The sequence below is a fragment of the Schistocerca piceifrons genome, chromosome 1 (assembly GCF_021461385.2).
Source record: "Schistocerca piceifrons isolate TAMUIC-IGC-003096 chromosome 1, iqSchPice1.1, whole genome shotgun sequence".
NCBI classification, from domain to species: Eukaryota; Metazoa; Arthropoda; class Insecta; order Orthoptera; family Acrididae; genus Schistocerca; species Schistocerca piceifrons.
The window spans coordinates 453354491-453371723 of record NC_060138.1 but is presented as its reverse complement, the minus strand read 5'-3'; the positions used below and the strand labels follow the sequence as shown (position 1 = coordinate 453371723).

Below are 17233 nucleotides of genomic sequence, written 5' to 3'. Positions count from 1 at the left end.
ACAATACGTGCGCAATTGCATACCATGCACCCAGCAAGCAGACTATTGCCATCAACATATATAGTTACAAAGACTCCTGGAAGCATCACACCCATTTCAAATAGCAGGAACGGACATGATGGTCACTTTAATAAAACACTAGCCAGGAATAGGTATGTACTAACAATTATAGATCAGTACTCAAGATATCTATAACCATGATAAGTGTCCCTGATCAACACAGGCTATGGTCAATAATTGGATTTTAAAATCTGGCATACCAGAAACACTTATAACTGACCTAGGTAATAACTTCGAGCTCATTTAAACAACTTTGCCGTTCACTGAAGGGATGTAAATTACACACCACCCCATTACAACCACAGGCAAACAGATGGGCAGAAAGGGTCCACTGCAGTGTTGGGAAAATGCTTAATTAATTTATCAATGTTCTGCACAACAATTGGGATACCATCATTCCATACTGTGTAAGCATATACAGTGCCAAAACACATGAAGGAACAGGCATGTCAACTTATGAAGTTATTTATGGAAGGAAGATGCTGTTGCCATTCGATGTTATTAAGCTCAAGAAAGGAAAGAATGGAGAAGCAGTTAGGGAATTTGCTTGAATCATTAAGGATGTGTGGAAAAGATACAGAAAGCAAATACCACAGCATTAGAAAGGCAAGAGAAATTAGGCAATGTACACGTTAAGTATCCGGATTTCAAAATTATTCGCTCCCTATGTTTCTAAAGGAAATATGAAAAATTTATGACAAATTACCAGGGTCCTTACCAAGTTGTCGAAATCACATCACCTATTAATGCCAAGTTACAGTTATCCACAAAAGCAATTATTATTCATGCAAGCCGGTTGAAATCTTTTAAGGGAGTAACAGATGTAATGTCACCATCAGTAGCAAATACTGTTCTGGAGCGTGCTGGACCCCGGAACCGGAAGACTGCTGATCCAATAACGCAGAACACGCAACTGGCACCATTTAATCTTCATCCACACACAGTCAATTACGCATCCACAATACAAGCTACGGAACAGAGTGAAACAATGCATTCGCAATGCTAAAATCAGGCACGCTCGCTCCCTTGTATGCAGCGATCTGACGTCCACGACTCTATGGAAGAATCTCCGTAGCTTGAGGGTCGGAAAGGCAAAATCGGAAACTACTTTTCATGTGTCAGCTAACGAATTAAATGAATTCTTCTCTGCACCTCTGAATACCAGCACGGCTGATAATTACCGTCCACAAGAATCCCCAAACAGGATAACTAACAACGATAGCTTCCATCTAAAACATGTAACAACAAATACGGCAAGAAAAGCAATAATGAGAATCTCTTCTGATGCAATAGGCAACGACAGTATCGGTATAACCATGATTAAGAATGTTGCCGATATCTTAGTACCTGTCTTAACTGACATATTTAATTTTTCCCTCGTGAACGGAATATACCCCACTGCATGGAAAAGAAGCATAATTCGACCCATCCCTAAGATCGAAAACCCGCAACTGCCTAGTGATTACCGACCAATTAGCATACTGCCTGCTGTTTCCAAAGCACTCGAATATATTGTTCATGACCAAATCACTGAACACCTGCATGAATTCAGCCTATATGACAAATTTCAATCCGGTTTCCGTAAACATCACAGCACAAACACTGCTCTAATTAAAGTAACAGATGACCTGAAATGTGCCATCGACAATCGAAAGGCAACAATATTGACGCTACTGGACTTCAGCAAAGCTTTTGACACTGTTAACTTTGACATATTGCTCAGAAAAATGCAAGAGCTTAATTTCTCTGATAGTGCAATGAGATGGTTTGAAAGCTACTTAAGAGACAGACAGCAATGTATGGTCTGCGTAAATGAAAAATCTTCCTGGAAACATGTTTCCTCGGGAGTGCCACAAGGATCAGTCTTAGGACCACTTTTGTTTTCTTTATATGTCAACGATATTTCGTCGGTTCTGTCCTCCTGTAAATATCATTTCTATGCCGGCGACCTCCAGCTCTACCTAAGCGTCAGACCTGAAGACGTAAACACTGCAATCGCTCAGATGAATGATGATCTGTCTTCGGTAGTGACATGGGCGAAAAGCCTGGGGCTTAAACTAAATGCAAAAAAGACGCAAGTAATCTTAATAGCCCATCAGAAATTAATAAGTTCAGATTTCCGCGAACTGCTACCTCCTATTCTGCTCGACGGTACTCCAATACCATATCAGAAAACAGTGAAGAACTTGGGTGTAACTTTGGATGAGCATCTCAACTGGGCGGAAAATACAGTCGCAGTGTGCCGAAAGACATCTGCTTGTCTCTATGCTCTCAAAAAGTTTCGGAACATATTTCCACAGGACTTGAAACGCCAGCTCGTGCAAGCACTCGTTCTACCGAACCTCCACTATTGTGATGTGATTCAACAAGGCACGAGTAGTGAAAACAAAAGACGGCTAGAGCTAACCATGAATGCCTGTGTGCGTTACACCTGCAACATTCGCCGATATGATCATGTTAGTGCTTCATACTCCGAGCTAAAGTGGCTGCGGCCAGACAAATTGCGTGACTACCACACACTATGTCTACTTCACAGACTCCTCATCGCGCAAGCACCCCAGTACCTTGCTTCAGAGATTAAAAACCTGTCATGCCATCATAATAGAAACACGAGGTCACTCTTATTTGGTATCCTAACTGTGCCCACTCACAAAACAAAAACTTTTGCAAACTCCTTCTCAGTTGCCGCTGTCTGCCTCTGGAACAAACTGCCCCTTACCTTGCGCAAAATTCAATCTCCTGCTGCTTTTAAGAAGAAGTTGAAGCATTTCCTACTATCATCCTCATAAAGTTCTCCACAAAATTAATGTACCAGGCCAATCCTCTCATCTGTCAAATAGCAAAGCTAGCGTCTCCTATCTTGCTCCTGAGATGCCTTCCCCTTCATCTATCTCTATTAGCCAGGGAATCTTCTTTTCCTTTATATTTCCTTAATTATGTTTCATCATGTCTATTCTTCTCCTCCCTTCACCATGAGTCTCCCTCATACTCCCTGCTGCCAGCACTCCTATCTAAAATTTGTCTCTTCAATAATGTCTAATTATAACAGTACTTATGATCTACGAATATAAACTCTACATGTATGTATTTTTCCAGGTGTACCTTTCTAATTGTTTATTTCACTTTTTGTACTAGATGTAGTTTAACATGCCTACTAAAACGTATGAATGTAAAATAAGTAGAATGTCTGGTTAGATGTAAGAGAGGGCCTGATGGCCCTAATCTTGCCAGGTTAAATAAATCAATCAATAAATAAATAAAAATCTACACTCTAATGCAAATGTACAGATTACAACGATAATGTACTAACAGGAAATCAGATACAGAAAAGGGAATTAGCAAAATACACAAAAGGGAATTCTGGGCTTTAGATAATAGGAAGTACTGACATATGATTGGATACCATGTGCTTAAAGAAGTATGAGTCCTACAGTAGAATGTATTGAATTTCTCTATCCTGCAGTCATTAGATGTTCTTATCACTGTACAACAAGCCAAGATTGATGCCAACACTATGATGCAACATACCGTACAGTTGATAGAGGAACATGAAACACGAATTATGATATTGGGCACAGGTATTTCTGGAACCTTCTTGTTTATAATCATACTTTGTACTGCTTTCCTATGCATCAGACCAAAAACACAAGACAAACAACAACATCACTACATCAAATTCCAGTTGAATGGCTACAGAAATCCAGAGCCTACATGTGTGATGCTACTTCATTGTATTGTTACTGACTGTCATTCTACCATATTTCTAACATCACTTTCAGAAGTTTTCTTAATGCTGTTGTACTTCAATCTATTATGGAATGAATGTATTATATAATTTTCCTGACAGACTAAGGTTGCCACTACGTTTTTGTTTCTTGTTTGCCAGTCATTTTCAGATGAACATGGGAGAAAATTCGAGGATGAATTTTTCGGATTTGGGGAGGAATGTAGGGTGTATAATATTTATGTATAGTAATTATGTGTTATTTATGGTTGTTCACATACATAAAGACTTATTATAAGTTAACATTTTAGAGACTTTGACAAGATAAGCCACAATATTTGGAAAGCCAGTGGTTTGTCAACATTTGTCACATTTCTGCCCAATGTGTGAAGGCCAATGACCAGTGCGGTTTTGGCAGCAGCAGTCAGCACTTCAACAGATCAATGACCGAGTAGACAGGCAATGTTTCCAAAAAGAACAACTACAAGTGCAGTTTGCACATCACGGTAAATGTTCTGGAACTGTCAGCATACAGAACTCAGGTGCGTGATGTATCTGGCGATGCGACAGAGGACGAAAGGGCAATGCCTGACCACGCCAGCATAGAGGTAAAACAATGGAAAGCCGGCACGTGTGTTGACATTGGTCACGTTTGTGCCCAATGTGAGAAGCATAGATCAATGACCGAAGAGTCAGTCACTGCCCTAGAAATTTTGCAACACTGGTAAAAATATCAAATAAATATCTCCGACAAATGGCAGGAGGTGGTCCTTTGAGGGGAGAAAGAAGACATGAAGAAATGTCGCCTGGACAGATGGATCGATGGTTAGTCAGCGGACATCATACTTCGCTATGATGACTTAACAGCTACGCTGCTTGACAAAAGATGTCGGTACCGCGGCAATAGGTCAGTGCAGAAGATGCCATCCCAAATGTAACCAGAAAGAAGTTTGTGTGGTACTTAACCAGGTTTGGTAATGAGAAAGGGACTGTGGCCTCACCAAATGCGTCACCTGTGAACCTAGAGGTTGATGAACTCCACCAGAAGATGCTGAACCTGAGGGTCACTGGTTTTATTCTGGGATGGAGCACTCTGGACCATGCCATAGCCATTTGTTAATAACGCAACGAGCAAATTCACAAGGAGAAGACTGCACCGCCATCACACTGAATCACGGATACGGCACTGAAAGGAAGAATATGCTGCTGGCGCACCGCTGCAATACGAGCCATCGCCGTATCAGCAGTTAATGGAATCTGCAAGCTACTACTCCGCCATCGTGAGGAATTGAGTGGGTTAAAAACACATTGTATTACCCTGTTTGTTTAAAGAGTCTTATGTCTGAGTAAATGACTGTTGGTGGAACCACCAACATTTCTCTCACACATTACCAACTGAGCCAAGTACAGAACCCGTTCCACCTGCCATGCCTGACAAAATAATGACCTTTGCTTCCCTCTGTCACTGCCGCTCAATATTTAGTGTCGTTAAATCCCAATCCACTATAAATGTCAAATAACACAAAATTTGCAGTTTCCTGTATACACCTATAATATTGCACCTAATTTTCCATGTAATCATGAATTGGAAGTTCTTTTACCTTTCAAACTTAGTTGTCTGTTATGGCTTTCTTTCCAATGAGTTTTGCATATAAAAGGTAATCTCATATGTATGGCCACAATTTCAGGAACAGAGAAACTTGAATCAGAGCGAGGAGAGTCACAAGGCCAAGTAGACAATATATGATCACTGTACATCAATAAAGAAAGCAGGATTGCAGCATCAATACGGAATGTGTCATCACTGCCAAAAAGAAACAAGCCTGTAAAGGAAGCAAGCAAATACAATTAGTTTGCTGGCCATTCAGTCCATTATTACGGATCTTTATTTTCCATCATTTTTTTTTTAAAAAAAAGAAGAAGTCTTAATTACTATGAAGTGTAGATTATTCAAGAAGTAATGAAAAACATACACACACTGAACCTGCACTAACAGTATCTTAATCAGTACATATAAATAAGGGAATTTTATCTGCACAAACATGGTTATTCAAAAGCCTTCCTCAGTAGTGTGAGAACTTTTCCCACACCCCTCACTGATAAACAGCAAATATTGTGAAAACATATTCACAAGTAAAGTAAAATTATAAAAAGTAACACCACAGATTACCTAGCTGACTTCAGAAGGAAATTTAAAAACAAATATGGCAAATTTAAGCTCTAGTCTTGTAATTAATAATGTTTTACTGTGACTTGCTTTTAACTTTGCAATATTATTTATTTATGTAGTGGCTACAGATTTCATTAATTTTATAATTGACAAGTTGCTTAAAGTAGAAATACTATATAGTTCTTGCACATATTTTATTTATCAGCCCATACTATATTTACAGTTTAGAACATTAAAGTTGGTGTTTTTAATGAAAATGAATTGTTCAGTTTGACAAACCTAGATCATTAGGAAATTTTATTTGGATGGTACTATGATATAAACATTCTCAATTTTTAAGAACAACCAAACATACAACAGTTTAAACGCAGATTATTAACTAATTTATTAAAATAAATTGCGAGCACAGAATCTTACTTAAATAATTCCCCCAACTCCAGTGCCCCTCACAGAAAATAAAATTTTTGCTGTTAAATCTATCCCGGTATCATACAATAGAAACAATCTTGACAGTTTACCTCGTAGTATTGCATAGTGTAATGATGACTGATGACTAAGTTCCTGTCGGATGCGAGTATGTCTCAGGCACAAATTTTTTAGAATACTAATTATCGGAACAACTGAATCAGGAAAGTATGTGTAGTACTTTTCTATCTGAAAGAAAATGCAGATAATTTAGTTACTTTATTTTATTTGTTGATTTATTTATACAGGTAAGATGAGTCATAAGACCTTCTCCAATATAATACCATGCATTCTTCATACCGGCACTGTATTTTACACTACATTCATTATCATGCACATGTTATAAGGGCTCTCACCCCTAATACAGAAACCAATATTTAGAAATAGTTATGACAATAATAGTGAAACTAGTAAAAGCTACATCAGAAATATAATTAATTTGTGAAAAATATAATTACGAGAATTATAACAGGTGGGATGATTTACACTCTGAGTCATGGCAACAATGAACATAAGACGAATGTGGTAGAGCACAAGTAAGGAAGACAGGAGACAAAAATTGATTGAGAAATGAAAAACGGAAGAGGCACAGCATGTAGAAGTAAGAGAAAAATAAGTATATATTTTAATTTTTTATGGAAACATAACGAAGATGGAAAGATAAATTTTTCTTAATGCAGAATGGCATTAGATCGTGAATAAAGCACAGGGTAGCTTGTTCCAAAGGCCAGGGAGAAGCAAGCTGAGAAATTTGTTTTATGGATGGGTGGAACTTGGGACAGTAGGTAAATGAAACCTTGGGTTACTATTACGATAAGATGACAGGTGATACAAAATACTAGGGCACTTGCACACCAAGGAGTTGAAATAGTCATAGCGTATTGTAGTCACATAACTTTAGTGACATAAACATCCTACCTGGGCATATGAAACACTGACATGATCAAATACGTGAATACTGAAGTAACCCAAGTACAGTTAATTAAAATCACCTAGAGTTTTCACTGCACATACTGTATCAGATTACGTCACAACAATGAAGGTCCAGCAAAATGAGTGATGGTACTAAGTTATTTTCACGACCAATAAGAATGAGTTAAGAAACTTCTGGAGGACATAAAGCCAAGTGGATACCTTTATGCACATGGTGATAGTGTGCTCAGTAGAGATGGTCATCCAAAGTTACTCAGTATCTTCTGATATGGTACTGGCAAGCTTTGGCATAACATCACAATGAATACGGGACAACTGTTCAAGAAATTCAGGCCTCATTAACTTCTAGTCAGATACTTAAATTGCTTGGAACTTATTTCCATTTAGTTGAACTAGGGCGTTTCCACCCATCTGAAGGCAGGTCATAATTCATTTTGATGGTGGTCAGCATTAACATTTCTATGTCTTGCAAGTGAAAGTAGCTGGATATCATCACTACAGATATGGTATTTACAAGATGACAGAACTGATAAGAAGAAATAGAGACACAAGGAGAATATATATCATGAATTATATATTCCAAGAGTACAACACGTAAATGATGATTTCTAGTCATCACTAGTTGATGTGGGTTTTCCTTCTGAGGGATAGGTCATTTCCATCAAGCTGGATGTATTTCATTCACTAGGAGAAAATTTAATGTCTTTCAGGGCTGGTATTAAGTTCTTTGCTGCATCCTTGAACATAGTTACACTTACATTGTCATTACTTATAGCTCCACCAGATTCTCAGTATTGTTTTCTTTTTGTGTTTACTGCAATGTGGTCTAGGTGGAAAATGTATGTTTTAGGTACGTGGTTTGGGGTTACCCATAGAACTGCAATGCTCATATCACTGTATGTAAAGGAACAAGCAAGTCTGATTTTGACATTGCACAAATATTGCTTCAGCAGCCAGAGGCTGCAGTCATGTGTGTGTGTGTGTGTGTGTGTGTGTGTGTGTGTGTGTGTGTGTGTGTGGTCTATTTTTGACACAGGCCTTGTAGGCCTTAAGCTTATATTTTTGTTGTGCCTATCTGCAAGTCAGCATCTCCACTATATGGTGAGTAGCAACTTTTCTTTTCATAATATTGTTAAATATTGCTTTATCTAATTTTTTTTACAGCTTTCTGTTTACTTCTATGGGTGAGATTTGACTTAAAATATAATGAACGGCATCTCTGTTCATCTGCATTTGTCAAAGAGCATGTTTCCTGGAAAGAGCCATGTGCTTATCAGCAAATTTATGAATTTTCTCATACTTTGTGGGTGCTCCAATTATTTTATGCCAATTGGTTTTTAAATAGTTCACTGTTGGAGCATCATACTCTATATGCTTAACGTCCATACAAATTAAATGGCCTGGTCTGAGTTGGGAGCAGAGGCAAGGGCAGCAGAACTCAATTATCATCCCACATGCAGAGGGGTCAGTGGAAGAGGAGAGGAGTGGAGGAGGGGAAAAAGGTGCAACTCAATGTCTCTTTTATATGGTTAGTAGTAATCTATCCTTTTCAGAACAATGTTGTTATTCCATCTTGGGTTTTCCATTATTTAGTGATAGATGATATGTATTTGCATTTTTAAAAATGTTAACACAATTCAAGCACACCAGTAGTATGGTGAAGTTGCATTTTACATTCAGCTATGCATGAGACACTTTATTCAGTGTGTATTGATTTCTGTAGAGCATCAAGCTACTTCTCCAGAGTTGAATACACTTGTTACACAAGTGGATGTTGTGAGGAATTCCATATCGACTGATTTGTGCCTGTGTTAGGTAACATCTTAGTCATGTTTTTTGAGTAGAGTATGTTCTGAAGCCATGGATGTATATTATCAGAGCTTGTTTAACAGCTAGATCAGGAAAAGCTTTGAAATGAGATTGAGGTGTGGGGACTGAAATCCACAACACAATGATTGTCCTCCTAGTGTAAGGGACAAACACTTTGTTGCAAGTGGGTGAAGATTTAGAATGTGATCCACCTCTGTCTCTGACCTTGATGTAGAGATGGTGAGAGTTGTCTTTGTCCTATAAGCCACCATTTGACATGATACACTATTGGAAGTTGGCTGTTATCTTGGAAAGAGAATTTTCAAGCGATTATCATAACAGAAATGTCTGTTTAACCAAAATAAAAGTACTGCTTTCGGTAAGAGGTGGGGAGTGTGTCCTATGGATAGCAAGGAGAAATTTTTTTACATTTTCATTTAAATAAGAGTGTCCTGAGATTTTTTAGAAGGTAGACTTTTCTGCAGCACAGAATCCAAAGTCACAAGGAAGCAGCTACCTGGAAGGAACAAAATAATCAGGTATATTGAAAACACTAAAAATTACAAGAATAAAGAGAATTTACAAGAGCATGACAAAAAAGTCACAGCAACTAGATACTGAAGCGTTTCTGTATACTACGACAATGAGAAGTAGTATGTGAATTGGGTTACCACACCAACACTGTCACTCAAACTGAGGAAAAATTAGGTATAAACAAACACATGTAAATGTACTGGTCATGAAACTACATCTTTGGTTCCAGGCACGATATCATACACTGTTTCTTCCCATATTGCAGATATTAGTTTGGCTTAAGGAAAAAGACAATTGTAAGTAGACTTACTAATGAGTTATAAAAAATATTTAACAATGGAAGAAGTCCTCCTTGATCAAGGAATACTGTCTGCAAATTCGAGTCTTCAAGCATCACACTTAACTGAGTCAAGGCTGACCTTCGAATACGAGCTTCAATGTTTGTGTTAGTTAGAAGCTCCATTACTTGGCACAGACTGCCCACCTGTAACAAGATTTAAATAAATGCACTTACAATTAATCTGCAAGGCTTGAGTCATTAAAGGAATTTTTACTAGTATCTACATGTAAAATGTCTTTCTGTGTGCAACTGAATTGTAGCAAGCAACTGTGTTATATAGCTAGCTTCAAATTCTGTGCTGGTATGGACATGAAAAGAGCAGTTTCCTGTTTACTTCATTATATGCCTTAGACACAAATTATAAGTAAACTTAGACAAGCAATTTACTGTTAAAAACATTATTAAGAACAGGTTCACAGAACGTTTCTAGAAAGCTTTTCATGAGAGGCATAGCAACGTTATATATTTATTTGTGATCACAGATATTAGTTTGGATTAAGGAACAAGGAACTTATTCACAAAAGTATGTCCCATATTCGTGACAGTGCGCTGGTGTAGCAATTAAGTAGACCTATCATGAACTGACCACTCATTCTAAAGACTCAAAAAGTTTCTTCTGACACCACAAACTTATACAGACCTTGAGAACAATCAAACTTAGAATTTTTCTGTAAATACAAATGGCAGTGGCTGCCGCATCATTTATGTATAGTTTGAGTGTTAATGATACCATGAGGCTTCCTTGTGGGTAAACCCAACATTATATATCTTTCTGGTGGCTACCCCACATTTACTATGAGAAGCTCCCAACTTAAACATTTTAATCAGATATGAACTCTAGCGCATGTTTTGTAAAGCTGTATTTTTTATTTAGATTACTGTGTTCTAAGGAATCTCTGCTGTACTTCAAAAAATAATTTTTTAATTTAAATTTAACATTCAAATACATTTTCATCATCCCATAATATTATTTTACCTGGTAGACACCTTCAACAGTTCTTGTCTTGAAAAGATCCACTTTCTTTTCAGTGATGCATATGTTTCTCATAACACTGTGATTAACTGAAGACAATTTCGGAAGCTTCTCAAATGATTGATTCTCCTTTGATAGCATATAAGTAAGAGAAGAAATTGCATCTTCTCTGACAAAGTCATCAACACAAAAAAGTGCACGGATATTTGCTTTCAAGACCTGTAACAGTGACTGAAATTTAGATTTTGATTTCGTACAATCAGCGATACAAAACAAGAGTAGTTGTAGCATACAGACATAACTATCTTGAAAAACACTTATTTGCACAATGAATGGTTTAATAATTATTTATATACAGTTAAACAAACCTCATTTTCTGGCATCATGATACTGTCACTCTTTCTTGGATCAAATATACCCACTATGCAGCGTCCTAATGCAGATTCTTTCTCCATAAAGCACTGAAGTAATGAAAGATTTGGAAGCATACCAGAGAGGAACATTTGCCAACAATCATCACTCACAATGAGCTTGCTCTTCAGTAAATGGATTATCATCTCAGATGCACTCTGTTTCACCTGAAGAGAAATTGCTTTCCAACATGATTAAATGAGGAATTTTGTTAATTTCACTTAAATATGTTGTTTATAGAATTCTACACCAAAATATTTTATTTACAAATATGAAAGACTTTAATTAAAATTTACAAGTGTTCAAAATTACCTTGCTGTCAGTGTGAGCTAATCCAAAGCAAATTATTTCTGTAAGAAATTTAGTATGGAATGCAACCTTCAATAACAAAGGACTAGATGTGTTAGGGGTGTAATTAACACCAACAACGTCCAATATCAGTTGATGAAAGCCTGCGTAAATTGCCTGCTGCACTTCCACATCATAATGTGCTAATAGCCCAAGTGTTGTATCGACAACGATGTTGTGGTATTTTTCTGTGACAGACCACCTATTTGAGCAGACACACATTTGTACAATGATAAAATCTAAAGTAATGCTTTTACACACATCACTAAGAACTAGTCAAAGAATATTAGGAGTGTAAAGGCATACTTTTTACTTTATCCTGTAAATCAGGATAAACCATTTTGAAGAAATTAAAAATATTAACCTGTGCATCTTCCTGACACATTTGTCCATGAATAGATCTACATAGGACAAGTTTTTATGAAATTCAAGGCCTTTCAAAGCATCACGGAACACTGTAATAATTTGTTCTTCCTTAAATGTGTAAGATTTCTTCAAAACAGTCACTGCTGCTGCAAATGATTTGCAAACTGCAGAACACTGCAGTTGTAAATTCAGTTCTGCTTGGAGATCTGAATCACTGATAACCTGTAACACAAAATGCAAACTGAGAATCCAGAGTGTGAAATTCATACAGCGTGACAGTTGTGATTGCAACACAATACGCTATCCATCCCACACAGCTGTTTACTAATTAGAAAGATTGCTGTTACAATCAAACTGCTGATAACTGAAAGATGATGTTTCCATTTATGTGGCGTCCTGAATTAGTAATGCTAATATATTCTGTATTACGTAATATCAGTAGTTTGAGTCATGGTGGGTAATGAAGTAAATAGGAGGTAGGGGTGTGAGGATGGTGGGGGCATGAGGTTGGAAAAAAGAAGCAGGTGGACATGAGTTACTTATACATTAAAAAGAAATAGACCAATGACAGAAATGTAAATGTCACAATCTGAAGTAATAAACAGAAAAATGTATATGATTAGAACCATACTGGTAAAGATAATATAGTAAATTTCATTCATGTGTAATTATATCTATTCAGCTAGCCAAGGTGGGGTGGCTTGTGTGCCTCAACAATACAGATAGCCATACTGCAGGTGCAACACAACAGAGGGGTATCTCTGAAGAGGCCAGACAAACCTGTTTCTGAAGAGGGGCAACAGCCTTTCCAGTAGTTGCAGGGCAACAATCTGATGATGTGATGGATAGCCTTGTAACTTTTGCCAACATGGTGTTAGTATGATGATGAAGTGAACTGCTGAAAGCAAGGACATGCAGCTTCACTGTATGATATAAAGATGACAGTATTCCCCTTGAGTATGACATACTAGCTGTAAAATAGTCCCCATTCGAATCACCGGACAGGGACTACTCAGGGAGACATCGTTTCCAGGAAAAACGGAACTGGTGTCCTATAAGCCAGAGGTGGAATGTTAGATACCTTAGTCAGGCTGTTAGATCAGAGAATGTAAAAAGGAAAATAGACAGGTTAAAGTTAGATATAGTGTGAATTAGATAAATGTGGTGGCTAGAAAAAGAGAACTTTTAGTCAGGTGGGTGCACGATTACAAATACAAGACCAACCTGGGTAATTTATGACTAGATCTATAATAAATACAAAAATAGAAACGTGGATATGCTATAATGAACAGCATAGTGAATACATTATCCTAGCAAAGATAGATTCAAAGTCAATATCCACCATAGCTGACCAATTCCCAAGATGATGAAAAGATTGAAATAATGTGTGATGAAATAAAAGAAATTATTCACTTAGTTAAAGCAGAGGAAAATTTAATAGTGATTGGGGGGGGAGGGGGGGGGGGGGTTGGAATTCAGTGCACTGTGGGAAAAGAATGAAAGGGGAAGGTACCTAGGAGAAATTCACTGCTAGCACTTGGTTTAAGAATCATGAAAGAAGGTTATATACATGGAAAAAACCTGGAGAAGCAAGAAGGTTTCATATAAATTTAATAAACAATTCTATGGGCAGACGTGGACACTGACATAATTTATTGGTTATGAACAGTAGATTAAAACGGAAGACTAATGAAAAGGTAGGAAATTAAAAAGATAGGGCCTGGATACGTTTAAACAGCCAGAAATTGTTGAGTGTTTCAAGGGAAGCATTGGGTAACAATTGAATGAAATGGGGGAAGGAATATAACAAAAGATAAATGGGTAGCTTTGAGAGATGAGATGGTAAAGGCAACAGAAGATCAGGTAGGCAATCAGACAAGACCTAGTAGAAATGCTTCAGTAACACACAAGATATTAAATTTATAACGTAATTGGACAGATAAAAAGTCTACTCCCCAAGTGGCAGCAGGAGAAAACACACATAAAAAGTTAAGGAAACGTGCAAGCTTTCAGAACCACTGGCTCCTTCTTATGGCAAAAGGGTTGAAGGGGGAAGGACGAGGGATGAAGGAAAAGGACTGGTCAGGTTTAAGAAATTGGGAGAGTTACAGAACCCTGAACCCTGGGTCAGAGGAGACTTATAAGATGGGATGAGAAGGAAAGATTGACTGTTGGGGACTGCACTGGGTGAGTTTTATGTACGCACTGTTCAGCCTTCTACATCGGTATGACTACCACCAAGTTATCAGTTAGGATGAATAGCATAGACAGAGAATGTATATTGGCCACACACAATATCCTGCTGCAGAGCATGCTCTACAACATGACAGTTGTGACCTCAGTGCCTGTTTCACGACGTGGGTAGGGAATAAGAGACATTTATGCCATCTTTTGGCATTGTATACAAAACTGTAGAATGTGCTGCCCTCTGCAGTGTATGTAATATAATTGAGACTGAAACTGTAGTGGACAGTGAATAAAGGTGTGAGCAGAAGCTATTGTGTTGAATTCCTTAAAAGGCTAGCGAATAGCAACATTTTGGTGCCAAAACCAGAGAATATATGAAGAGAATAGGTGCTACTACACATTCAAGAGAACTTGACATTGACAGAGAAGATTCTGAGCTAGTTCAATCTCAAAATACAATCACACCACATCACATTCAGAACACTCAAGTAAGTTGCGACATTGCTGTACTACACTCACAAGGAGATTACTGACTGGTTCTGTTTGTATATGGTGTTAATTGGTGCATGCTTGTTGGTGGCAGAGCAATATTGTGTATTTGCCATAATATTTATATGGTACAAAGGGAACTGCTAAAGTGTTAGTAGACTGCAGCACAGTCTGTTAGCAAGAATGAGCATTCCTGGGGCTGCTAATGGTGACTACTGCACAGCAGCACCATCTCTTAGTGACCGCAGACATCTCGTTATGGGGTGAGAAAGACAGACACACCCCTTCAGCAACCAAGCAAACCACACCATGGCAGAGACAGCAGCTACAATACTGCCCAAACTATGATGCAAGTGGGCCACACTACTCAAGAATGCTAAGTGTTTCATGAGCCAGATGAATGGGTTTGATGTTTGTACGTCATCAGAGGAAGGCAGACATTGTCAGGAGCACCTGCAGAAACCTTAGAAGTGCTGATCACACTCAGTGACTCAACACAGTATCTAATCGATGATGCAGAATGCGAAGCCAACACAGAAACTTGTGAAGACTACACTGACAAACGCAAATATGCCATCTACGGAAGGGCTTTTAGGAGGATCACATTCAAGGGATAAAAATACAGCAGATACACATTTGCCAATCTCAGCAGCTCACCAGCATGCCTACAGGACATCAAGTTGTCTTCTATTAAGCTGCACCCTTGTAACATTACGAGTCAGGACAGCTGTAACGGAACTTGAATAGCGTAAAGTTATAGTTAAAAACGCACGCCGCGCGATTTGTTATGATTTGGTCGGTCATAATAGTAGTAACATGCTTTTGAATACAATTAAAATATAACGGCGATACCTGTTTAGCGTTATTGGAAATAATATGTAATAAATTAATGATTAAGGTAGCCGATCTTATAAGAAGAGGTAAAATTGGGCATATTAAGGTGTTTTGCTTTATATCGACTAAGCCGATGATACGGCGTCTTTTTTTTTCCGTTTACTCTTAGAAGAAAAAAAAAAAAAACCAGTAACGAAGTGCTAATTGTGCGTTGTGAAAAATATAGGGGCGAATTTTAAATAGCTACAGTGTATAATCAGACTAACAAATGGACATTCAGTTACGCGAAATAGCGGACAGTGAAGTGTGGTCATTAAATTGAGTACACCTACAGGGCGGTCAATTCCAGGATAAGTCTATTCGCGTCTCACGAGGCACGCGGAATTGAGACCGGTTTTTTTTTATTATATCACGGAGAGCGGGCTTCAATTTATAAAAAGGAGAAAAGCTGTATCATTATCATTGACTGTTGGTGTTATGCAACCAAAACTGTTCATCAAAGGGTTTCGGTGAATGAGTGGTGAATGCGAAATGAAACTGTGAACGAAGTTATGTTAAATAAAGCAGAAGAGACAAGACAGTTTGGTCGTATCTGTTATTATTCCATAAACCGTAACATTTATTCTCGTTGTACGAAGCCTTTATAGACGATCGTTATGACAATTTGCTTTGAAGGGAACTCGTTACTAGTTAAGTTTTGGGGACCTGGTCAACAGGGGATAGTTCTTAACTACTGCAGCTATTCTGGAATCAGGTGCTACCGTGACCGTTGTGTGTTGTCTATGGCTTAAGGTCATCATATCTCATGCTCTAAGATCGACGCGCCTTTCCTCTTGGTATAACGGTGTCTCACGGTAACCACGACAACGCAGACGGCGAAGGAAGATACGGTAGAAGTGGCGCCACAACGTGCGGCTCGATCGAGGAGGATTGCTGCATCGAGTCGAGTGTCATCCGGATTCACGAACCCTCGAGTTGGAAAATATTGTAGCAGCCAGTGAGTCTGTCCAATGAAAGAGGTATTCTTCAATAATCGCTAAAAGTGAGCGATACTACCAGGTATGATTAAAATAACTGGATAATTATAAAAAAAAAAAAGGAAGTTGAGACTTGTGATTTCGGAAGATAAATATATATAAATACATAGTGAAAATAAGTGTATGTCTTGGTAGTGAATAATCATGTCAAAACGAACGAAAAGAATACATGATAATGTGCAGTTGAGTAGAGTAATGAGTAGAGAGAGTGAGAAAAGTGAAGAGGATAGGGATGATGCATCCCATGAGCTCAATGTGGGACAGGAGACATGTACAGATAATAATACAGTTATTGATTTAGAGCCGTTAGGAGATTCAAATACAATGATAAGTAAGGTAAGCAGCGTGGGAGAACATAAAGATCTTGAGGTTTCGGATGTAGATCAGCAAGTTGATCCTCAAAATGGAAATATTAATCAAAAAATGTTTGATATGCTGGTATCAATAAATACTCAAATGGGTGTAATGAATGGAAGACTTGGTTCACTAGAAAAAGATAATAAGCAATTAAAAGAGGACAATCAAAAGTTAAATGAAAAATTTGAGGCCAAAT

At 37.9% G+C, this 17233-nt stretch overlaps 1 protein-coding gene across 1 annotated transcript in view; it reads right to left on the bottom strand.

The window, feature by feature from the left end:
- The window catches only part of LOC124795380 (rotatin), a 395098-nt gene that overhangs the window by 216354 nt on the left and 161511 nt on the right, over positions 1–17233 (bottom strand). The window contains exons 9-15 of the mRNA XM_047259395.1: positions 12132–12355; positions 11732–11969; positions 11377–11586; positions 11012–11227; positions 10006–10179; positions 6473–6608; positions 5386–5607 (exon numbers count right to left, since the gene is read on the bottom strand). Coding sequence (XP_047115351.1) covers positions 5386–5607; positions 6473–6608; positions 10006–10179; positions 11012–11227; positions 11377–11586; positions 11732–11969; positions 12132–12355 — 1420 coding nt within the window. The remainder of the gene's footprint in view (positions 1–5385; positions 5608–6472; positions 6609–10005; positions 10180–11011; positions 11228–11376; positions 11587–11731; positions 11970–12131; positions 12356–17233) is intronic.